Consider the following 25657-nt stretch of genomic DNA (forward strand, 5'->3'; position numbering starts at 1 on the left):
GGGTGTCAAGAGCACTATTTTTACAAATAATTGTAATAATAATAAATGCTGTTTACTAAGTACCTACTGTGTGCTGGTCAGTGTGCAACCACACATCATCAAAATCTCCTAATAATCATGGGAGGTGAAAACATTGACAAGTCCCCTAGTTTATAAATGGAGAAACTGAGTCACAGAGAAGGCTCGTGCAGGGTCCCACAGCTGGAAAAGGACAGATCCAGAATTCAGTCCCAGGACAGGCAATAGAGCGTAGCAGCTAAGAGCTGGCCTCTATAATAAGTTGATCTGAATTCAAGTCCCAGATGTGTTGCGTTTAAGAATATTTCTTCCACAAACGCTCAACCTGATTCTAACAGTGGGGAAACAGTCAAGTCAACATTAACAGTCTGCAAAACAAAATGTCTTATGTTTTGGAGTTCTAGACTTCAAAGGTTACAAAGTCATGAAAGACCAAAGAAATAAATAAAAGACTGGGGAACTATCGCAAATTAAAAGAGACACTAAGGAGATGAAAGGAATGTGTGATTCCCCTAATCATATCCTAGGGGGGAAAGGTTATAAAAGACATAATTCAGGCAATCAGGGAGCTTGGAAAATGGGCTGTGTATTATTATAATAATTTTGTATCAATGTTCAACTTCCTGACTTTGATAATGATACAGTAGTGAGGCAAGAGAATGTCTTTGATAGTCATGCTAAAGTACTTATAGGAAGGGTCATGATGCCCGCAAATTACTCCTAAATAATGCAGAATAAATGTGTGAGTGTGTGCGCAGAGAGAGAGAGGGAGACAGAGAAAGCCAAAGAGGAAGAATATTAGCCATCAGTAAATCCAGGTGAAAGGTCCACAAATATTCATGACACTATTCCAGCAACATTTCAGTAATTTTTCAGAAATAAAAAATGGGGGCAGGCAAAATTTTCAGAGTAAAAAGTTTGGGGGCAAAATAGATTTGTGGAATGAGTGAACAGTCCCTCATCTTTTGGGCAGTCAAAGATGCATTCGAGGCTCAAGTGAAATTTGAGATACCTTCCTCCCCAAAAATGCAAATATATGCAAATTTATGGGTTTTCTTTCAGAGGATTCCCAGGATCCTCAAGCATCCACAGACCATGGGTAGGATCCGTGTGCCTTAAACCAATGGGCTTAAGATGTCTAAAAGACAGCCCAAAATTATAGGGCACCAAATAGAAGCAAAAACACTGGAAAGGTGTTTGGATTCTCTGTGAAAAGGTCATTAAGCAGATTAGGCAGAGCTAAATCTTGACATCTGACAAAAATAGGGGCTCTGCTATTCGGTGATACCAGATGAGGACTCAATCTCAGTTTCCCGCATGTGTGAGACGGGAACTCAGAGAGTGAGTTGAGCGGATGACGTGCAGTCCTATCTATAATATGTTTGGCACTCAGTAAGTGCTTTGTAAATGTTCACCGATGCTACTGTTGTTTTTGTTGTTATTCTTCTTCTCCGTGTTGATGATGGGAACATGAGTTTAAAGCCAGTTGCTCCATAGTGCCTCTTGGAGGGGCTGTTCTGAATGTAGGAGAGGGGGCCCCAAGGTGGAGCTTCAGAGAGGGTCCTACCTAGATTCTGGAAGGCTGGGTTTAGGGATACATTGGCCCTTACCATAAGCCCCCGGAAAGCCTTCTTCTCTGTAATCCGGTACAGTCCTTCTGCTGTCATGATTTTAATATGCTTGACCTCAACATTATACCTGGAAGCAGGGAAAGAGAGCGAGACGGTCACTGGGTCCTGAGTCTGGGAATTCAGTCCCATCTCCTGTCGAGTCTCAGCCCTATGCTACACACCCCCAACCATGGAAGAAGCGTTCTTGGCTACTTCAGGGAGGGGGCGACCGCTGGAGCCCGACAGGATCCCTTCCCTGGAGCCTTTGCTGCTCTCAACCTTAATTTCTTCCTCCATATAACAGGAATCGTCTTCCTTGACCCACGGGGTTGTTGAGAAGTCAAAAATACCTTATAAAGAAAGCACTGTTGTAGAGTACATAGGATGAAATCTCCACTTCCACTAACATGAATGACCATAGACTCTAAAGGATGTGCGAGAAGGGATCCATTTCCACCAATATGGCGGACCACAGACTAGTAAGGAAGAGGCATGAATTGGCAGAAGTGGTTCTGTCAATATGAAGAACTAGATAACCAAAAAAATCTCCTACTCAAAAAACCCCTAGAAATGCCGTGAAAAAAATGCTGAGCTCTCAAAAATGTAAGGGAAATCCCCAGAGGCCAAAAATGAGGATGAAACTTAAAAGTATATGTCTTTTTACTCTTTTTTTTTTTGTTTTCTTGGTCACGCTACACAGCTTGGGGAATCTTAGTTCCCCAACCAGGGATCGAACCCCGGCCCCCAGCAAGAGAAGCACAGACTCCTAACCACTGGACAGCCAAAGAAATTCCTGAGGAGCATATGTCTTAATCACATAGAAACATGAGATGAGTCACTGGATCCCTGTTGGGTAGAGAGTTGGCACTGAGACCCACCCACATCCATAAGGGTAGACTGTCAAAAAGCTACATCCTCAGGAAAAGAGGTGGTCTAGAAAAGCCCACCCATGAGCACAGCAGGGACCATGTGAAAGCTTGTCTCAGACCCAAAACAGAAAAGTCACCCTTGAGAATTCATAACCTCAGTCCTACCCTCTTATGGGTTTAGTATTTATTCTTAAACCATGTGTAGTCTGGGAAACTAAGGAATTAACCAAAAATATTTTAACCTGAAAAAGAAATGAACTTGTTGGTGATTCCCAACAGAAGCAAATGCAAAATCTCTGGGGACCCAGGCAGCAAAGATACCCACAGGGAAAGCCCCGCTTAAAATCACAAGACCCAGTGACAAAACCAACAAGGAAATAAGTCACCACAAGCAAGAAGCTGAACCCAAGAAACAGCAAGGCAGGAAAGCCGGGGTTTGCAAGACTTGGGTCCAGATTGCATTTCTGCCTCTTCCTAGAGTATGCTAAATGCCTCCTGGAGCCTCGCTTAAGAAGCATATCTCTTTCCTGTGGGTTGCCAGTCGAGTAAAAGAAATCAGAAAGATTAAAAACACCTAGGACCCTGCAGGAGCTCAATAAAAGATAACTATCGTGACTGTACATCTTTCTTCTTCCTAAGCACCTGCAGTGCCCAGGTCACAAGGGGAGATAGGTCAGGAAAGGAGGAATTACTTAATGCTGATGGCAAATTCTGCAGCATCTTTCACCCTCTGTCGCACCAAAAACGTCCCGTCCGAGCGGTTGGTGAGGATGCCTTCCGCCGCGGCTCGCTCCATGGGGCCCGCGTACCTGTCGAGATACACCAAGGAGAAAGGTCCACACAGCCCCTAGGTTGCCCTATTGAGGCTGCTTTTCCCCCCAACCCCTGTGATTTCTTTTTAAGTGAATGACAGCCTGGGTCTAGCAGCGCCCTTAGACACTATAAACCTTGGGGGAGGCATTGGCCAGAGTCCCGAAGTGGCAGTGGCCATTAGATATCTGTAAGTCACACCCAAGGTTTCACCCCTGGATTGCAGGAGACAACTCGGTCCTTTGGGTGTTGGTCCTTTGGTGTGCCCCCCACCCTTTCCTGGCACGTAACTCCTAAAAGCTTCGGAATCTCCGAGTGATAAGTGTCTTTTTGTGTGCTAATGAGATGACTGGGGGCTCTTTGATAGCCTCAGGATGGGGGCTGGTGGCCGGAAGAAACAACCACGTGGTTAGAGGGTTGGAACTTTCAGCCTCACCCCACCCCTACCTATGGGGAGAGAAGAGGGGCTGGAGGTTGAGTTCACTAATGGCCAGTGATTTAACCAATCTTGCCTACGTAATGATGCCTCAACCAAACCCCAACCGAATGGTTTTGGAGAGACTCCAGGTTGGTGAACACAGGGAGGTACGGGGAGGGTGCAAGCCCAGAGAGGGCGTGGAAGCTCCGCCCCCTTTCCCCATACCTTGCCCTGTGCATCTCTTCCATCTGACTGTTCCTGAGTTGAATCCTTTTATAATAAACTGGTAATCTAGTATGGAAACTGTTTCTCCAAGTTCTGTGAGTTTGTGTTAGCAAATTACCAAACCCAAGGAGGGGGTTGAGGGAACCCCCCATTTATAGCCGATGAGTCAGAAGTAGGGGTGGCCTGAGCTTGTGATTGGCATCTGAAGTGGGGGATTGTCTCGTGGGACTGAGCCCTTCATCTGTGGGATCTGATGCTAACTCCAGACAAACAGTGTCAGAATTGAATTGAATTGTAGGACACCTAAGCTGGTGTCTGGAGAACTGGAGAATCGTTTGATGTAGGAAGAAAATCCCACACGTTTTGGTTTTAGAATTGCTGAGACTGTGAGTATAGAAAAACAGTTGTTGGGTTTTCTTTCTTTTACTTGGAATTTGGCATGCCTGGACAGGTATTTACTGAGTGTCCACTGTCTGTCCATCTCTGTGGTCACCAGGACGGAAATAGGGTGAGGAGAGTGAAAGATAGCCTCAGGTACAAAATTTAAAGGGCAAAAGCCCCAAAACTCAGATATCAAGATAAATAATAACAAGTAAAATAAGTAGTATTTTAATGCAGTATTTTTAAAGTACAAAAACATCCATAAAAGGAATGAAGTACTGATATATTCTACAACGTGGATGAACCTTGGAAACGTGATGCTGAGAGAAGCCAGTCACATAAGGGCACGTACTGTATGATTCCACGTATATGAAACATCGAGAACAGGCAAACCCATAGAGACAGAACGTACATTAGTGATGGTCAAGGGCTGGGGGAAGGGGATGGGGGTGATTGTTAAGGTGATGGGGTTTCTTTTTGGGGGGTGATGAGAATGTTTTGGAGCTAGATAGAGGTGCTGTTTGCGCACCATAGTGAATGTACTCGATGCCATTAAATATATCGGGCTGGCCAAAAAGTTCGTTCGGGCCTTTCCGTACGGGGCAACCTGACGAATTTTTTGGCCAGCCCAAGAGATGTGAAAAATAAATAGAGGTGTGACTATGAATATTTTATGCTGTAAATGTAAATATATAACATAAATCACATATATTAATTATAGATAATATATAATTATATGTGATATATCAGTGTGGACATGAATATATTTATGGCATAAATTTAAACATAAAAAATATAACTATAGATAACACAATTATAAATAATATATAAATATGAACATGAATGTGTTTATGCTCTAAATGTAAATACATAACATATATATATATTAATCATATACTATATAATTATAGATACTATATGTGGGACTATGCATACATTTGTGCCATAAATTTAAATATATAACATAAATAATATATATGAACTATAGACAATACATTTATCATATAAAATATGAATTATTTATTATATACAAATACAAATATGTTTATGCTATAAATGTAAATATGTAACAATATATATTAATTATATACTATATAATTACAGATAACATGTAAATGTGAATAGGACTATATTTATAAGGTGAATATAACATAAATAATGTATGTTAATTATACACAATATATACTATAGATAATATATAAATATGAATACAAATATATGCTATAAATATAAATATATAGCATAATATGCATTAATTTTATATAATACATAATTATATGATCTATAAATGTGAATATGTAATATAAACTTAAATATTAACATAAATGTCACTTTGGTTAATCTTATGTCATGTAAATTTCACCTCAATTTTAAAAATAAGTTCAAAAATAATCTGTGATGAGCAAGATGTCAAAATTTTAAATAAGGGCAAGATCTGACTCTGCAGTTGCCTGATTCACCACAATTCACCTTTCCCTACTCCCAGCCCTATCATATCCTGTGTCTTTATTTACAGTTTCGGTATTTTGCTCATCACAGATTTTTTTTGCCTTGCTTTCGATTTTTTAAAATATTGCATTAAAATAGTATGGATCTCGATGCCTGAGTGTTTTGGCACCCCCTTAAATGTTGCACCCAAAGTCAGGGTCTCACTCTCCTCAATCCAGTTCTGGCCCTCATGACCTGGTGACAACATCTGGCAGGGCAGGGGCAGAGTGAGCACAGCCTCAGGTGACCACGGTTTAAATCCTGGCTCTGCCACCTAGTTGCTCTGTGACCTCGGGAACTGAGTTTGCTACTTTGAGCCCCAATTTCCTTTTCTGAAAAGAGGAGATAAAACTGCCCATCACAGAGGGACATTTTTGACAAACGGCAATAATGCAGTTGGTGCACCTCATACATGGTAGGCATTCACGACACGGGTGTGTTATTATGCCCTTTGTGTAATAAGGTCAGGCTTTGGAGTCAGCCAAGCTTGGGTTCGAATCCGACCTCCTTCACTTCCTCACTTTGTGATACTGAACAAATCACCTGTCCTCTCTGAGCCTCGGTTTCCTCCTTTGCAGAAAGAGAGTAAGAATAACACGTACTTCAAAGTGTTACTACCGGAATTGAATGTGTCCTTGAAGTGCTGACACACGGTCATAAAAACAATACCATAGCATGTCCGAATCTAAGATGCCAATGATTGTAAAATTCACTGTGGTTTCATGGGCAATTACGAAATAAAAATTAACTACCCATAAAATTAAGCAGAAGACTCAGACACCACTCATTGTAAGAGCCGTTCCAATGCCAGAGATGTTAAAACGTGGGGGAGAAAAATGTGTATTTTAGAATGCATGAAATGCAGTCGTAACAACGGGTGCTAATAATAACAGATAATAAAGTGCTTTTTGTGCGCCAGGAACAGAGCTAAGCACTTTATAGGCTCATGGAAACCGCCTAACAGCCTTATGAAGCAGATATTATTCATCTGTTTTCCAGAGAGGAAAGCTGAGGCACAGAGAAGTTGAGTTACTGGCCAAAGGTCACAGAACTGGATAATATTGGAGTCAGGATTTGAACCCAGGTCAGTGGGCTCCAAAGCAACACTGGAAACCTCCATCCCTCACTGCTCTATCAGTAGTAGGTGCTTAAAAAAAGGGGGCGTGGGGGTGGGGAGAGGGAACTGCCATCGTATCATCACCATCATTTTCCTTCCGGTGAGAACATAATGTCCCAAAGTCAGGGACCTTCTTTTGTTTGTTCTCTCCTCAGCAGCCCTCAGCATAGGGCTGGAGCCAGCAGTTAATGCCCAAGGTTTGAAGAATGAATAACTGATTGGTTGGTAGCCCCCATCCCCACCCCAATGCCCAGCCCAGGCATCCACGCCAAAGCACCCCAAGTTGAAAATTAAAAAAGTGGTTCTACTTACCAGAGATGAACAGACAGGTCCTGAGGGGGACCCTGGGGACACAAAGACCAAGACTCAGGGCAAAGGGTCCAGCACACAACAGGCTTCAGGGCACTACATTCATTCATTCATTCATTTTTTCCACTATCATTTATTGGGGGCCTGTTGTGCCAGGCACTGTGCGTTTCAGTGGAAATACAGTCCCAGAATCCAGGGGGAGAAATCGGTCCACCCTCAAATGAACCAGCTTTAAAGAGGCAGCTACGTTTGTAGGCAGAAATTGGAGAGACGTTCAGATCTTGGCTTCCGAATGCCACGTTCCAATGAAAGGACCCAGGCTCCTTGGGAAAACGGTTGATTCCAAGATTGGGGCAGAAAAAGTACAAGAGAAGTCTGCTATTGTGCTAGAAAGTAAGGAAGGGCTCAAAGAATGATGGGGACATGTCGAAAGGACAGAAGAGCCAGCCTGAAGGGGCTCCCATTGGTCAAGGGTGGGACAATTTTAAAATAAAAATCCAGGAACATTTCCTGAGATAGATAACACACAGATACATAGATAGACACATAGAATATTGATTGATAGATACATAGATACACAGATAAATACAAAGATGATTATTAGATAGATACATAGATGATTGATAGATACACAGATGGATACATAACATAGACAGATGATTGACAGATACACAGATACATAGATACACAGATGATTGATAGATACAAAGATGACTGACTGATACACAGATACACAGATAAATACATAAATGATTATTAGATAGATACATAGATGATTGATAGATACACAGATACAGATGGAGACACAGATAGATACATAGATAGATGATTGATAGATACACAGATGATTGACAGATACATAGATACAAAGATGATTGATAGATACATAGATGCATACATATATAATACCTAGATATATAGATTAGAAGAGACAGTTCTTCTTTACAATAGAATATCCGCTAATAACTTCGCAGGAAAGGATGGAGTTGGAAATTCATAATGTAACTCCACAGTGGAGAAATGACCCAAGCCAAAAAAAAAAAAAAAGTCAAAGATATTTTTGGGAAAAGTATAAACATGTACTCTGGATTACATAATATATAATGATTTATATTAAATATAATAATTTATATAATAGTATAATGTCCTTGTTGAATTTCATGTCTTTAAAAATCATGCTGTGATTATACAAGAGAAGGTTCCTGTTCTTGGGAGATATTCAGAGATGAAGGAGAAATACGTCTGTAAACTTACTTTGAAGTATCTCAGGAAAAATAAATAATAGACATTTTGAAATAAATAAATTGTGCAGAGAAAGATGATAGAGCAAATGGGACAAAATGTTAACAGGTAGTGAATCTGAGTAAAGGATGTATGGAAGTTCTTTGCATTATTCTCAGGACTTTTCTGGAAGTCTGAAATTAACATAAAATGAAAGGGACAAAAACGGGACTTTCCCTCTGCAGGCTCCTATGAGGTCTGTGAAGCAGGCAGCAGGGTCATGAGGGAGGATAAGGTTTGGGAAGAGTGGGGAAGATATTAAGTCATCATCAGGAAGAGGGAATCAGGGGCTTCCCTGGTGGCACAGTGGTTAAGAACCTGCCTGCCAATGCAGGGACACGGGTTCAAGCCCCGATCCGGGAAGATCCCACATGCTGCGGAGCAACTAAGCCTGTGAGCCACAACTACTGAGCCTGCGCTTCTAGAGCCCGCGAGCCACAACTACTGAAGCCCTCGTGCCACAACTACTGAAGCCCGTGCGCCTAGAGACCGTGCTCCGCAACAAGAGAAGCCACCGCGATGAGAAGCCCGCGCACCGCAACAAAGAGTAGCCCCCGCTCGCTGCAACTAGAGAAAGCCTGCGGGCAGCAATGAAGACCCAATGCAGCCAAAAATAAATAATAAATAAATAAAGTTTTTAAAAAAAGATGAGGGAATCAGGGGAGCGGGGAACAGGTGAAGAAGGACAGGGGCCGGGCAGAGTTGTGGGCAGGTCTGTTCCCAAAAGCTGGGCAAGGAGGCACGGGGCGGGGAGTGACCCTGTAGAGGATTCTGTTCAGTGCCCCAGAAGGCAGGCAGGGGTTGGCCAACCTTCTAGACCCCTGCTTCTTCTCCTGATGATGGAGAGGATCTTCATACAAGAAAAAACAAAGAGAAAAGGACTGGTCATCTTTCCCAGGGTGGCCCCCACTCTGGGCTCAGTCATTGAGGTAGGGAGTGACCTGCCATGATGGACGGCCCCCTCCTGATCTCAGGAGAGTCTCCCCAACGCTGCAGAGGGTCGCGGGACCCTCTCTGAACTCCCCTGCCCTCTCTTCAACCAGACTTGAGACACTCACATGCACGTAGGGCTTGACCCTGTTACAGGGAAACCAGCCAACTTCATTGGTAGACGTATTCCTGCCCTAAGAAGATGGGAGGGAAAGATGGACAGAGAAGTTACAGGCAACCAACATGCGTGTGTGTGTGTCCATCTTTCACCCAACGGCCACTCTCCTTGGCCATCTATCTCTCCACGGCCTGGATGCCCAGAGAGGTGTCAATCAGTATCAACTTCCTGGGAAGACCACCAGCTCAGAAGGGCCAGGCCAGCCCCAGAAATCCCCATAGACGTCACTCTCCCCAGAGCAGCCATGTCCAGTTGTGCCATGATCCCATTCCCAAGGTCACCTACACCCTGACCCCAAGCTCAGGTCCTTCTCCGTCACTCCCACAGCCCCAGCCTGTACCTCCCACCAGTTCTGTTCGGCTTCCGCCTTGGTGAGTTCCACAATGTCTCCAGGGCTGAGGCGTAGAAAAGGTCCGATGGCTCCAGGGGGTGGAGGCAGCCCATAGTACTCCTGGCACACCTCCATCTTGGGCAGGCCTGGAGGGGAGGGGAGGTGGTGATACAGTACGGCTGGTAGTCCGGGACTTTCAAACCTGAGTCTCACCGCTCACCAAGATGGCGAAAATTAAAAAGACAGACAATACGGCAGCACCAAGTGGTGGCGAGGATGTGGACGGAGCAACTGGGAGTCACCTGGATTTCTGGATTCTACTTTTTTTTTTTTCCTTGAAGAAGTTTTTAATATGAAAATACTTTAAATAATTTTTTTGGCAAAAACAGGGAGGGTGGCCACCACCCCGTAGCCCATTCCTACATGGCCGTAGGAATCCACTTTGGGAAACTATTTGGCTGTATCCACTAAAGCTAATTCCACTCCTGATAGATCACCAAGAGAAATGAAAACATAGGTCCCAGAGAGTCACAGCCAAGAATGTTTACAGCAGCTGTCTTCACAAGAGCCAGAAAAATGGGCAACAAACCCAATGTCCTCAAGGAGATGGATACACACAGCACAAAATACAATAAGCAACGAAAAAGAACAAATGACTGCTTCAGGCAGCCGCACTCGTATGCAGTAACTGAGTCCATGCTGTACAAGTTCGTATGGATGAAGTTCAAGGGCAGACAAAACTAATCTATGATGATAGAGGTCAGACGGTGGTGCCCTCTGGGAGGCAGGATGGACTATAGCAGTGAGTATGACCAACACCATCCAGTAAAACTTTCTGCGATGATGGAAATGTTCTATACGTTAATCTGAATGGCGGTTACATGGGTGGAAATTCAGTGAGCCATACATTTAAGATTTATTCATTTTATACACCTTATGGTATGTATTTTCTATCTCAATAGAAATATTTCAAAAAAACAAAACACAGAAATATTTCTATCTCAATAGAAAATTATATATTTATATATAATGGATATGAGCAAGTGTATATATGTGTACATATATACGAACACATATGTATTGGCTATGTTTAACTATATATATATATAGAGAGAGAGAGAGAGAGAGACTCACATACACTCATATATATTTCCTCCTATTGAGGACATTTGGGTTGTCTGGTTTTTGACCAATAAAGCTGATATATGCATTTTTGCATAAAGCTGATTTTATACATATGTATTATTATATTATATATATAGCATATATATATATATATGTTCCTACTATTGAGGACATTTGAGTTGTTTCTAACTTTTGACTATTACAAATAAGACTGATGTATCTATATCTAGCTGTAGATATAGAACTACAGCTAGATATCTATGTATCAGGATAGATAGATAGATAGATAGATGATAGATAGATAGATGATAGATAGATCGACCTGAAACTGAATCTTTACACTGATTCTGTATGACTGTGAGCGAAGAGTTTATTTTTCTTGGCCACACCAAGTTCTTTAATAATGCCTTGCCGTCCTGCTTCCTAGCCTTCGTACATGCTGTTCCCTCTGCCTGGAACACCCCTGCCTCCTCATCTGCCTGACTACTCCTTACCCTCAAGTGTCCACTTTAATGCCACCTCCTCTGAGAAGCCTTCCCTGAAGGCTCAGATTCATCAGGTCCCCCGGTTGAATGCTCTGGAAAACCCTCTACTTCGCCCACCTCAACTGCAATGACTTAGCCAAAGTCTGTCTCCTGCTACCAGCCTGGGAGCTTTGGAAGGACAGGAAGCACACTGTTTCTAGTCACCATTTGCCCCAGACAATATATACAGTAGATGCTGGATAAAAATCACCCATCACGACTATGATCCCACAAACATCATTAATATACACCAAAATCCAGCCTTTCCCCACTGCCATTGGGCTAAAAAGAATTCTGGCTTGGCCAAACCCTGCATCTCCTGCAACCATCCAGTTGGACTACACTTTGCTGAAACTACTCCATTAGGATAAGATTTTGTGATACAGAATCAGTACGAGAAGGGATGAGGTATGCCCAGCCAGCTAAGACTACAGATGGAGTTTGTCAGCGAGAAAAAAAGAAGGGGGGGCGGGGGGGCAGTGAATAATAAAAGTGAATGGGAGGGGGTGGAGGGATAAATTGGGAATTTGAGGTTAATGGATACACACTACTATATATAAAATAAAAAACAAGAACCTACTGTATAGCACAGGGACCTATATTCAATATCTTATATTACTGGATCAATATAGTAATAAACTATAATGGAAAAGAATCTGAATATATATAGATATATATAGATATATATAGATATATAGATATATATATAACTGAATCACTTTGCTGTACACCTGAATCATTGTAAATCAACTATACTTCAGTTTTAAAAGTACGTATATACATAAAAATGTGAACGGGAGAGAAAGAGCATCTTAACAAGGATTTCTATGTTCTGTGCATCCCTTCACAGTGTTTGAGCAAAGCTAGTAAAGAATTTGAGTTCGTTATTTATAAATTCCTTTGGGGTTTCTAGGACTGGAACAAATGCTTTATAAGCAGGGCATTATGTGGTCATTAATATAATTGTTGAGATCTGCCCCTGGACCGGCATCACTGAGGCAGACTAGATCTATTTCTGCCCCACACAGCGCCCCCTTCTGACTCACCCAGCTCATTCCTCTTTTTGTCTTGAGCCCGCCGATGTGGCTTATCCTGGAGGGAGAGACCAAGAAAGCAAGTATCGCTACCTGTGCCCAGCCTGAGGGCTCCTCAGCCCTTATCTGAGCACCCAGCAAAGAGCCATGCCCACTGCCAAGGGCTCCCGGGTCCTGCCTTCCCTACCCGCCCCCCTGATTTTCCACGCACGGAAAGGAGCATGGGGGTCTTACCTTCTTCATAGTTCCTGCAAAATCTATGAGAGGGTAAAGGAAATACTAGTTAGAATGGGAACCCCCCACCCTCCATGCAGAAGCAAGCCCACCTCCCAACTTCAGTCTCCTGGTACCTTGCCCGTGTCGACCACATGGAGGGACCCTCCCCAGACACTCCTTGTGTGCAGGTGCACGGCACCGCTGGCAACGGTAGCCCTGATAGAAAGTGCCTCTGGGATGCAGGGAGAAGATAAAGAAGAGAGTCAGTGATGTTGAATGAACACAGCCAAGCGTTTTACCAACAACATAAACGTAAACACAAAACATAAACACATAAACATGTGTTCTCTTTAGAGCATGACAGCGATGGAGAAGCTAAAGGTCAAAGGAGGGCCTCCCACCTCCCAACTCAGGGCCATGACAGTCAAAGAGGAAGAGCCAACCCAGTCCAGGACCCAGGTCCATCCTCCCAGACTCCCACCTCAGCAGCATCTGGCAAGCCTTGCAGGACGTGGTGTCCTCAAAGGAAAACATCTGGAAGTCGTGCCCGTTGGCAGTGGCGTTCTCGGGGTAGATGTTGGAGCTGGTGAGGGAAGATAATTCCATGCAATGGAACAGGATTCAGCCATAAAAGGGAATGGAGTACCAACACACGCTGCAGTGCGGATGGACGAAGACCTCATTCTTTTTCATGGCTGAATACTATTCCATTGCATGGATATGCCCTATTGTGTTTGTCCATCCATCCATTGATGGACGTTTGCATTGTTGCCACCTTTTGGCTGTTGTGAATAGTGCTGCAATGAACATGGGTGAAGACAGAAAGCGGATTAGTGGTTGCCAGGAGCTGGGAGCAAGGGAAATGGGAGTGATCACTTAATGGTTGCAGGGTCTCCTTTGGGGTGGATGAAAATGTTCTGGAACTGGATAGAGGTGATGGTCGCACATTGTGAATGTACTAAATGCCATTGAAATGTACACTTTAAAATGGCTATGTTTGGGGAACTCTCTGCTGGTCCAGTGGTTAGGAGTCCGTGCTTTCACTGCCAAGGGCCTGGGTTCGATCCCTGTGGGGGAAATAAGATCCCACAAGCCGCGCAGCACAGCCAAAAAAAAAAAAAAAAGTCTAAGTTTTTGTTATGTTAATTTCACCTCAAGACAAAGAAGGAAGAGGAAGGATTTTCAGGCTGGTGACTGAAGCTTACAAAGAGTTGGCATTCTGGTGATGCATACAGCCTTAAAAGACTGTCCCTCTCATTTCCCAGATGAGGAAACTGAGATTCAGAGTGGTCCCATGGCAGAGATGAGACGACAGCACAGAATTGCCTCCCAGATCCTGCACCCAAATGCTACAGTCCTCTGAGGATAGAAAGATGGAGGAGGAGGGTGTCTTACATGGCCATCTCGAACTGCTCCAACCATTTCTTCTTCAGTTCTCGTGTCTTGAAGAACAGCTCATAGCCCTGGGCACCTTGGTCCTCAATCAGGAGGAACATGTGAGTCCACTGCAGGGAAGCAGGGTTGAAAATGAAGGCACCTGCTCGGAAGAGGGTGGGACCACACGCCCATTGACCCTACCACTGTGGGGAGAAAAGGGTCAAGCCAACTACAGCCTGTCTGCTCCCAGGAGAGCCATGCATGGGTTACCATGCAAAGCGCTGCCCAGGAGAAGCAAATACACATTCACAAATCTAAAATCACACAACACACGCACTGGCGTTCCAAAGGCCAAGTGGAGAGCTCCAGCTGCATTGAGGCTCCCCAGCACTGAGGTTCCCCAGTTACAGCCTCCAAGCCTCACCTTCTTGTTGTCCCGCTCTCCGGAGGAGTCGTCTCTAACCTGGAAGCTGTGCAGGTTCACAAAGTCCTTGAGGTCGTAGGTGTCCCCTCGGCGCTTACAGATGAGCAGAGCTTTGTCGAGCAGGAAGGCGTACCTGGAAGCAGCTGGGTCAGGTGCCCCTGTCGGGCTCCTCCTTAAGTCCCCACCAGCTCTCTGCCTGATCCCCTCCCACCTTCTGGGCCCCCGCCCTGCTGTCCATCTAGGATTCCTGCCCTTTTCGTCCTCTGTGGCCAGCTTGGCCATGCCTACCTCACCCGCGTGATCCTTACAGGTCCTGCCACCTGTCGTTCTTGGCTCCTCCCACGCATCCGTGCTGGCTCTGCCCCGCCTCTCCATCTAGGCTCCACCCACTGGTCTGTGTGGCCTCACCCACCTGTCTATCTAGAAATAGGGCCAAGCCCCTGCCCAGACTCCACTCCAGATCCGTGTTAGCTCTGTCCACCTGCCTAACTAGTAGCCTGGCCCCGCCCCTGTCCAGGCTCCACCCCAGATACGTGCTGGCTCCGCCCACCTGTCCATCTTGGAGCGCCGCTCCACAGAAGTGATCTTGAGCTCGCCATCGATCTTGGGTCGGCCATAGTGGGCCAGAGACTGGTCCTACACAGCAAACAGGGTGTCTGGTAAGGGGCCACGCCGGAGACCAAACCCCCTCCCCACGTGGCCACGGCCCTGGCCATGCCCGCCTCACCAGGTTCTCGATGGACAGTTGGAAGTTGGTGATCTGCCTCAGCGTCTCGTTGTCACGCTTGACCTCGTTCACGCACTGTGCCAGGTCCTGGGGGTGGGAGAGGGGTGAGCCTGGGCCCCCCCCACCTGGCCGGAGACAGGGGGTCAGCCCCCAGCAGCGGCTGGCAGAAGGATGTCACTGTCCCCAAGGGCGACGCTGCGAATAACTCACTCGGCGGACAGGTGTGTCCCCGTGCGGTGGAGGCAGGGGTGGCCCGTGGGTATGACCGTGCCTGGATGGTACTCACTGACTTGAAGGCGTATGTGTCTGTGTGTCCCCGTCACCCCTGTGTGTGACCACTCACCCTCATGGCATCCAGGGCCAGCCGCAAGTTCTCCTTCTCCGTTGCGTCCTGCGTGTGTTTCACCAGCTCCTGCGTGACCCACAGAGATGTATAGCACCCGGGGCCTCTGCCCTCTCATCCTGGGGAGCCTTCCAAACAAGCCTGGCCCACCAGCTCCTTCCTCCTCCTTCTGCTGTCCGTAGAGGCATGGCCCCAATGACCCCACCCAGAGAGGGGAGCCCAGCCCCCAGGAGCCCTTGTAGGGAGGTCGATGTGCCAAACCCATGCCTGGGCGCCCCCTTGGGCACCTGGAGAAGGAGGTGATATTTGAGGACCCGCTGCATGGGCACCATCAGCAAGTCCCGTAAGGTGAACCTCCCGTTGTTCGCTCGCTGAGAACATTCCTGGGAGATTGGAGAAAGAGGTGAGTGAGAAGAGGTAGAGGCAGGTGGGGATTTTTATAGAACCTGAAGCTTCATCTCTCCCCCAAGGAAATAAGGAAGAATGCCACGGGGTGAGGGGTGGTTTAAGACCCAGCTGGAAGGCTGCCTGGGGAAGAGGTCCAGGATTCCTCAGCTGAGGGGGGCTGCAGAGGGGGAGATCGACAGGTCTGGAGGGTCCCCACCGTGGAGACCAAAGAAGCTGATGGACGGCACACACAAGCCATTCCTCAGCATCCCTGCCCCGTCTGTGCTCCCACTAGACACACGGGTCCAGGGTGGGGTTCAGTCCAGGATCAGTGCTCAGCCCAGGATCAGGACTTGGCTGGGATCGGGGTTCTGTGTGAAGTTGGGGTTCAGCACAGACTTGGGGCACAGCCAGGTTTGGAGCTCTGGCTGGGGTTCAGTGTGCCCTCAGAGTTCAGATCAGGGTCAGGACCTCAGCCTGGCATCAGGGCTCAGCCCAGAGTCAGGGTTTAGCTGGGGTTAGGGCTCAGCATTCTGGTCCATCTCCTCCTGGTCCATTTCTCCCAGTTGGCTAGTCAGTACCACCCTCCCCAAACCTTCAGCGGGCCAACTTCTGGCTGGGCTGCAACAGAAAGGGATGCCATCTCCAGCTCAGTTTCCTCTCTACTGCCCCTGGAGCCTGGGAAGGAGTGGGAGACACACACACACACACACACAGAGAAAGATGTAGCCCATCCCCCCACCTCCAGCTTCATCTGCACATCCTCCCGGGCTGTGGCCACACGGTCCAGGTGCTTGCTGGCCGACTCCACCTGGCTGCAGTAGCGGCCATAGATGAGGAACCTGCGGGAAGAGGACATGTGGCCGGGGAATGGCAGTTGGCACCAAGGTCAGGCAGATCTGGGTGTCAGTCCCAGCCCCACCTCTTCCCAGCTGCATGACGCTGAGCCTCAGTCTCCCTGTCTGTAAAATGGTCATAACAGTGGCACGCCACACACACACACACACACACACACACACACACACACGTGGGGTTATTATAGCATTAAATGAGATAAAGCACAAGAAGCTCTTATCAGAGCACCTGGTGTATCGTCTCTGCTCAACGTTCATTTATTTAATAAGCATTTATTGATCACCTACTGTGTGCCAAGCCCCATGTTAAGCACTTTAAGCGTCAATTTACTCCATCCCCACCACCACCCCAGGAGATACGTTCCTGGATCACACTGATTTTATAGATGTGGAAGCAGAAGCACAGAGAGGTTAAGTGACTTTCCAATGCCACACAGCTCTCAAGAGGAAGAGCTGGGAATTTAACCAGAGATGGGCAGCCCCTTGCCCATGAGCAAAGAAGGAAAAGCCCTCTCTGTCCAGTGGTCTATGAGGGTAGGGACTCCCAAATGCCCACTCGGGGCAGGGTGACTTCCAGAGGTCTGGGCTGGCCAGCTGGGTCTCACCTCTCCTTGTATTTGATGAAGACCTGGTAGAGGGTGGGTGCACTGGGGTTGGCCAGGGCTTCCTTCAGCTCCTTTAGGAAGTGGGTGTGCACGCGAAGCAGGTCCTACTCGGAGAGAGGGGTAAGGGCTGGGGCGGGAGCCTGGGGCTCGGGATGCCGGGTGGGAGAAGGGTCATCCACCCACCCTATGTCATTCATCTTCCACACCCCACACTCCAGGGACAGGTGAAGCCAGCAGACCATCCCCACTGGACAGAAGTCTGGGAGGGCGGGAATTGGTCAGTTCACCTCAATGTTGATGAAGATGATCTCAACATCTTGGGGTTTAAGGAACCGCTGCAAGGGCTTCATAAAATGCTGTGGGGGGTTGGGGGAGACAAGGATGAAGGATGAAGGAGTCCCAGAGAGACGGGGAGGAGGAGACAGAGACAGAAAGGGACGAACAGAAACACAGAGACTGAGCGAGAGAGAGAAATGTGTAGAGAGAAAGAGACAGAGGTAAGGAAACAGAAAAGGAGAGAAAAGAGAGATGGGAAAAAAGTCCACACGAAAACCTGTACAAGATTGTTCAGAGCAGAATTAGTCATCAGAGCCCCAAAGTGGACACAACCCAGATGTCTGTCAATGGATGAATGAATAACAAAATGTGGTCCATCCATGAAAAGGAGTGAAGCACTGACACACGCTACAATGTGGATGAACCCTGAAAACATGTTGTTCAGTGAGAGAAGCGAGACACAAAACACCACATGGTGTATGAGTCCATTTAAATGAAATGTCTAGAATAAAATCCATAGAGACAGAAAGTAGATTAGTGGTTGCCAGGGGCTGGGGAGAATGGGAATTTAAGGGGTGATGGCCAAGGGATATGGGTTTTCTTTGGGGGATGATGAAAATGTTCTAAATTTGGGAATTCCCTGGCGGTCCAGTGGTTAGGACTCTGCACTCTCACTGCCGAGGGCCTGGGTTCAATCCTTGGTCTGGGAACTAAAGTCCCACAAGCCGCGCAGTGCAGGCCCCCGCCCACTCCCCACCAAAAAAAGAAAGAAAGAAAAAAATGTTCTAAAATTAGGCAGTGGTACACAACGTTGTAAATCAACTGTACTTCAATACAAATGTTAAAATAAACTGTGGTGATGTGAATATACCAAAAAACATTGTGAATATACCAAAAAACATTAAATTATAGATGTTAAATGGGTGAAATGTATGGTATATTGATTAAATCTCAATAAAACGTTTAAAAAAAAGAGATGGCCAAAGGACAAAGAGGAACTAGAGAGTGAGAGACAGTAACAGAGATAGACGGACAGAGATGAGGATACAGGAAAAGATAGAGACAGGGATAAACAGACACAGAAGGAGAGAGAGATAAACAGAGGAAGAAGTAGGGAGAGACACAGAAGGACCAGAGACGAGGAGAGACAGAGCAATACAAAGCAGTGGGGACAGGTAAGAGCCCCAGGCCCGCATGGGACGGATGACGCCTCTCCGCTCCGCGCATGCGCATGGCAGGGGCGGGGACTGAGCATCACACCTGTTGGATGGAGCCCAGCGTGTCCGTGTACTTCTCTTCAGTCTGCTGGATCTCCCGCAGACAGCAGCACCGCTTGTCATACTCTGTCATCTTGGGCTGAGAGCGGAGAGGAGAGGCCGGTGTTGGGGTGTCCGGGGCCGCGCCCCACCCATGCACCTGCCCCGCCAGGCCCTGCTCTCCAACACACCGGCATGGGCACCGGCTCTGTGCGCATGAGGTCCTCGTACACCTCGTCGCCCTCCGCCTCGTCGTTCTCCACGCAGTCGTACAGGTCCTCATCGTCCTCCACCGTGTCGCTGTGGAGGCGGAGTCAGGCAGGGCCAGTGGCTTCCCCCAGACCAGGGACCCTTCTGATCCCCTGGGGCAAGGTGCCGTCCCCTCAGACCCCCTGGGGCAGAGCCATGTCCCCTCAGACACTCAGAGCAGGATGCTGATCCCCTCATACCCCAGGGCAGGGTCTTGGTCCCCTCAGACCCCCCAGGGCAAGGTCCTGTTCCCTCAGACCCCCCGGGGCAGGGTCGTGGTCCCAGACACTCACTCGATCTGGTCGGACAGGCCACTGTAGATGTCCTCGTCACCCACGCTCTCCTCCTCAGTGGGGAAAGGCCTGGGGGAGCCAGGATGGTGTGAGCCAGAGGCCGGAGGGCCAGGTGGGGAGGGAGCTTCCAGGAGGAGGAGTATTGGGGCCAAATGGGTCCAGAGCTGTTGGCTCAGACAGTTACTCACATGATCCCCTTGTTCTGGGCAATTGGGGTCCAGGACAGAGCGGACAGAGTGTAGATGACCTGTGACAAGGGCCGAGGCTGCTCAGCAAGCCCGTTGCCCACCCACATGCCAGAACACAGCCTCCAAGCACCTGACCTTGAGGTTAGATCCCATGCCCCTAGGAGCCTAATTTGGGATTTTCCCACCTTCCCATTCCCCGACGTCAGCATGTCAGTGTTCCTTTAACTGAGCACCCACCACTTGAACCGCTTGCTCTATTCAATCCTCATAATCACTCAGAGAGGATGGAGTGATATTACTTCCAAGTTAGACAAGGGACTTAAGGCTCAGAGAGGCATGGCCACATATCTGAGGTCACACAGCAATCGGTGGAGCAAGGACTCAAACTCAGTTCCACATGTCCTAAGCCAGGCTCTTTGCACCAGGCTCTTTGCAGTTTGGTCTGGCCCATCAGTCCTTCCCCAGTAGGCTTTGGCTTGCCCAGTGTAGACGTTCATGGAAATGAACTGAAACCCAGTCTTTGGGTTCTCAGTGTCCAGCTCACAGGCAGCTCCGTCCCAGCTCACCTTCCCGAAATCCTGCACATCAAAGAGGTCAAAGGCCTCAAAGAGCTCACTCCGCTTGAGGCCAAACTTCTCATAGCAGGTAGACAAGAAGGTGCGAATATTCTTGAGACACAGGAACTGTGGAGAGATAAATGAGAATGGACAAAACATAATGGAACCGGGGAGAAGCTGACCCTTGGCCATCTGGCTTGCGGACTGGTGCAGAAGAGGAGAAAGAAAGCACAGGCCCCCCACCGAGTAAAGATAAAGCTGTACCTGAAGCCAGTATACCCCTGAATCCTTTTTTTTATTGAGGTAAAATTCATAAGATATAAAGTTAACCATTAACAGATAACAAAATGTGGTGTATACATACCTTTGGAGTGTTACTCAGCCATTAAAAAGGAATGAAATTTTGATTTCTGCTACAACACAGATAAACCTTGAAAACTATGCTAAGTGAAATAAGTCAGACACAGAAAGATGAATATTGTATGATACCACCTACATGAGGCCCCTAGAATAGGCACATCCGTAGAGACGGAAAGTATGGTGGTGGGTAACAGGGGCTGAGGGAGACGAATAGGGAGTTCGTGTTTAATGGGGACAGGGTTTCTGTTGGGGAAGATGAAATGTTTTGGACATAGTGGTAACGGTTACACGACATTGTGAATGTATTAAACGCCACTGAATTGTACACTTACAAATGGTTAAAATGACAAATATTATCATTTTCTTTACATATATCAGTCATATATCTTTATATAAAATTTTATTTATAATTATAAAATATATTTCTATCATTTTACTTATATATATAATGATAAAAATTATGTCTAGTTTACCACAATAAAAAAGGTTAACCATTAACCCTTTTATTTAGTTTTTTAATTAATTTTTACTGGAGTATAGTTGATTTACAATGTTGTGTTATACATACATACATATATACATACATATATATGTATGTATGTATGTATAACTGAATCACCTTGCTGTACACTTGAAACTAACACAACATTGTAAATCGACTATACTTCAATTTTTAAAAATCCAAATAGATAGATAGATAAATAAAAAAATAAAACAAAATGAGTAAGACCATAGAAGAGCTGAAATTTAACTCCAGAATGGTGTGAATCTGGAGTCAGTTTTCTTGACTATAGCTTCAATGCTTTGCCTTGCATGCAGTGGAAACCAGCATGAGCTCCCGCCACGTGCTCCATTCCCAGCACTGTCTATATATTGTTTTAAATTTATGTATTTTTAAATAAAAATTGTATATATTTAAGGTGTGCAACAGGACGATTTGACATGCTTATTCATAGTGAACTTATTACTACAGTCAAGCTAATAAACATATCAACTCTTGCCATAGTCGCCATGTTTTCGTGTGTGATGAATGCTGTTGAAATCTACTCTCTTAGCATATTTACGGTGTTACTAAGTACAGTCACCACGCCTGTACCCTAGACCTCTAGACTGACTCATCCTATGTAACTTCAACTTTATACCCTTTAACCAACGTCTGCCCATTCATTTCCCTACCCCCACCCCAGCCCCTGGTACCTGTCCTTCTACTCTCTGCTTCTATGAGTTTTACTCTTTCTATATAGAGAGATCAGCTCACCAAAATTAATTTAAAAACTAAACAGGACTTCTATGGTGTGTGTGATTCAGATACATATTTTTTGTCAGATTCTTTTCCATTATAGGTTATTACAAGATATTGAATATAGTTTCCTGTGCTATACAGTAAGTCCTTGTTGGTTATCTATTTATTTTTATTTATTTATTTATTTTGGCTGCATGGGTCTTCGTTGCTGCGCGGGCTTTCTGTAGTTGTGGCGAGCGGGGGCTACTCTTCGTTGCTGTGCGCGGGCTTCTCATTGCGGTGGCTCCTCCTGTTGCGGAGCACGGGCTTAGGGATGTGGGCTTCAGTAATTGTGGCTCACGCGCTCAGTAGTTGTGGCTCACGGGCTCTAGAGCACAGGCTCAGTAGTTGTGGCGCACAGGCTTAGTTGCTCTGTAGCATGTGGGATCTTCCCGGACCAGGGCTCGAATCCATGTCCCCTGCATTGGCAGGTGGATCCTTAACCACTGAGCCACCAAGGAAGTCCCAGTTATCTATTTTATATACAGCAGGGTGTATATGTTAGTCCCAAACTCCTAACTTATAGAAATGTTTTTATTAATTTAAATGTTTCTTTGTATTCCTAGCTTCTTGAAAAGTTTTTGTATTTGCTCATTTTATTGAATCAGGAATGGATATTGACTTTCATTAAGTGATTTTAAAGATCTGTACAGGACGATCATGTGTATTTTGTTCTTGATTCTATTAATGTAGTGAGTTATATTAATCGAATCCGCAACATAAGCCTTTGATTCTTTCCGAATAACTCTAAATTTTTCTCTGCATTTGAAAAAGGTAGAAATGAGTCACATGTTATCTATGGGCTCTAAAATGTAAGTGTAAGACCCTGGTTATAATTTTACTCAGTGTCATTAATTCCTTTGTATCTAAAAATTATAGATTCTTGGAGGCTATTCTGCCTCAATATTTGTGGATGCTTTTGCTAGCACGCATGTGGCCACATTTAAGTCAGGTCAGAAATGATTAAAATGATGAATAAAGGGAATTTATTTTTAAATTAAAAAAATATATATATATATATCATATTTATATGAGAGGTATCATGGAATCCTTGCAACAATCCTGCAAAATAATTATGATCATTATCCTTGTTTTACAGATATGAAACTGAGGCAGGGACAGGCAGCTGGGGTGCAAACTCAGGCAGCTGCATTTATGAATCAATTCAATACACACTGTTCTTTGTATCTGTGAATCTCACACTTTCATCTTCAGATTGTATCTTCTTCTCAATTACTGCCACATCTACAGCCTACCTAAGCCATTCTATGTGGAGCATGGACTTTAAATTAACTTTAACATAAATTAATGTATTTAAGGAGAGAACATCCTACTCTCAAAGGAAACCAGATTGAGTGCTATAAGCAGAAGCCAATGTAAAATAAATATGATGTAAACAGTGTTATACATCATATTTATTAGCTGGATCCTGTTGCTTGCCCAAGGCCTGTTCTGTCAAAAAGAGATTAGCAACTATGGCAGATGCATAAAAGACACAGTAGCAATTCAACATCCATTTATGTTCAAAGAAAGAGAGGAAAAAGAACTCTTGGCAAAGTAGGAATGGAAAGGAACTTCTGTAACCTGATTAAGAGCATCTTGAAAAAACCTTCAACCTTTGCCTTAAGTCAAAAGCAAAACATTCTACTTCAGAGCAAAATGCTGCAAAGATTTTTTTTGAAATAAGAACAAAGGTAAGGGTGCCCGCTGACCATTCCTGTTAACTATACTAAAGATCTTAGCCTGCGTTGTAAGACAAGACAAAGAAATAAAAGGAAAGACAGAAAAGAAAGAAATATCAGTACAATGCTCATTTTTGCAGACACTACGATTGCCAACATAGATAAGCCCGAAAGAATATACACATAAATAACTGGAATTAATAAAATAGCAATGTTACTGAACACAAAATCAACACACAAGGTTTACTGCATATTGGTACATCAGCAACGATCAATCGGAAAATGTGTCTTTTTTTCAAGATTACATTTGCAAAATTTTAGAATAAGCAGAACGAACCTATGGTGATAGAAATCAAATCAGTGGTTGTTCTGGGTGGGGAGGGTGGTAGAGATTGACTCAGAAAGGCCACAAGTAATAGAAAAGTTCTCTATCTTGATAAGGGTATGGGTTGCACAAGGGCACACGCTTGCTAGAACTGATTGGATGGTAACTTGAAGAACTGAGTATTTTTGTGTATGAAAATTGGACTTCAACTTTAAATGGATAGCATTTCCCATAGCCTAAAACATGTAAAACAAACAATCGAACAAAAAAGCTGATTAATATCTAACACATCTAACAAAAGAAGTACAAATCCTATATTTTTAAATTATAAATTTTTAAATTATAAAATTTTAAATTTTAAATTTATAAAATTATAAATTTTTAAAAAATTATAAATTTTTAAATTATAAATTTTTAAATTATAAAATTTTACAGAAAGATATGAAGGAAGATCTAAATAAATAGAGTGAAATATATACTGATTCTTATCTAGAAAGACTCAGTATTTTTTAAATTTCAGCCTTCTCCAAAATTGAGCTATAGATTCAATGCAATTTCTATTAAAAGCCCAGAATGGTTGTTCATTGAACATCTTTCATGTGACCATCACTGAACTCCAGAGCTTTCTCTCAAACCTACTACCTTCAATCCCTGGAGCCAGTAGGAATATCCTGGGATGGTAAAGTAGGGAGAATTTTGGAGAATAAATTCCCAAAGCATACAAGAAGGGAATTCCCTGGTTGTCCAGTGGTTAGGACTCCACGCTCTCACTGCCGAGGGCCTGGGTTCAATCCCTGGTCGGAGAGCTAAGATGCCTCAAGCCCAAGCAGTGCAGCCAAAAAAAAAAAGGATACGAGAAGAGCCTACTTGCTGTGTGTCTTTGGGCAAATCACCTCCCCTCTCTGAACCTGTTATGAAAGTTCCTAAATAATGGACCATCATAATGCCTACTGTGTCATGTTGTTGTAATATGATAGAGTAATGCATGTAAAGGGCTTGGAAGGGTGTGAGCCCTCAGTATCTGGAAATGATCATTATCATCCTCACTATCATCAAGATCACCATTATCACCATAATCATACCCATTTCTATCACCATTATTACCATCATGATTCTCACATCATCACTGTTATCACCACCATGATCATCATCACCATCATCTTCATCATCATCAACATCACCATCATAATCACCACTACCACCACCATCATCATTACCATCATCATCTTCACCATCATTACCGTCACCATCATCATCATCAATGTCACCATCATCATCACCACCACCACCATCATCATCAATATTACCATCATAATCACCATCACCACCACCATCACTGTCACAATCATCATCGTCACCATCAACATCACCACTGTCATCATCACTATCGTTGTAATCACCATCATCATCTTAGCTCCAGCTGGAAAGCCCAAGAGCATTCACTGACCCATCAATTTTCAGAACTGGAAAAGACCCCAGATATCAACTAGTCTCCAATGTTCATCAGCCAGAGAGAGGAAAAAGCCCAGAGAGGAAGAAGAAGGACTTATTCAAGGTCACAAGGCAAAATGGGTATCTCGTAGCACCTCCCAGGTCTTAGTTCTATTC

General features: G+C 45.0%; 1 protein-coding gene across 1 annotated transcript in view; it reads right to left on the bottom strand.

Annotated features, from left to right (window-relative positions):
- Positions 1 to 25657, bottom strand: part of VAV1 (vav guanine nucleotide exchange factor 1) — a 51133-nt gene that overhangs the window by 3967 nt on the left and 21509 nt on the right. Inside the window, exons 2-24 of the mRNA XM_060146710.1 lie at positions 20410 to 20526; positions 19844 to 19902; positions 19656 to 19724; positions 19305 to 19413; positions 19118 to 19213; positions 17869 to 17937; positions 17582 to 17685; positions 16865 to 16964; positions 16023 to 16118; positions 15736 to 15804; positions 15393 to 15479; positions 15216 to 15301; positions 14666 to 14798; positions 14260 to 14369; positions 13346 to 13447; positions 12999 to 13096; positions 12883 to 12905; positions 12661 to 12706; positions 9975 to 10111; positions 9585 to 9650; positions 7249 to 7280; positions 3190 to 3306; positions 1629 to 1716 (exon numbers count right to left, since the gene is read on the bottom strand). Coding sequence (XP_060002693.1) covers positions 1629 to 1716; positions 3190 to 3306; positions 7249 to 7280; positions 9585 to 9650; positions 9975 to 10111; positions 12661 to 12706; positions 12883 to 12905; positions 12999 to 13096; positions 13346 to 13447; positions 14260 to 14369; positions 14666 to 14798; positions 15216 to 15301; positions 15393 to 15479; positions 15736 to 15804; positions 16023 to 16118; positions 16865 to 16964; positions 17582 to 17685; positions 17869 to 17937; positions 19118 to 19213; positions 19305 to 19413; positions 19656 to 19724; positions 19844 to 19902; positions 20410 to 20526 — 2013 coding nt within the window. The remainder of the gene's footprint in view (positions 1 to 1628; positions 1717 to 3189; positions 3307 to 7248; positions 7281 to 9584; positions 9651 to 9974; positions 10112 to 12660; positions 12707 to 12882; positions 12906 to 12998; positions 13097 to 13345; positions 13448 to 14259; positions 14370 to 14665; positions 14799 to 15215; positions 15302 to 15392; positions 15480 to 15735; positions 15805 to 16022; positions 16119 to 16864; positions 16965 to 17581; positions 17686 to 17868; positions 17938 to 19117; positions 19214 to 19304; positions 19414 to 19655; positions 19725 to 19843; positions 19903 to 20409; positions 20527 to 25657) is intronic.

This window comes from Lagenorhynchus albirostris, chromosome 3 (genome assembly GCF_949774975.1).
Source record: "Lagenorhynchus albirostris chromosome 3, mLagAlb1.1, whole genome shotgun sequence".
Lineage (NCBI taxonomy): Eukaryota > Metazoa > Chordata > Mammalia > Artiodactyla > Delphinidae > Lagenorhynchus > Lagenorhynchus albirostris.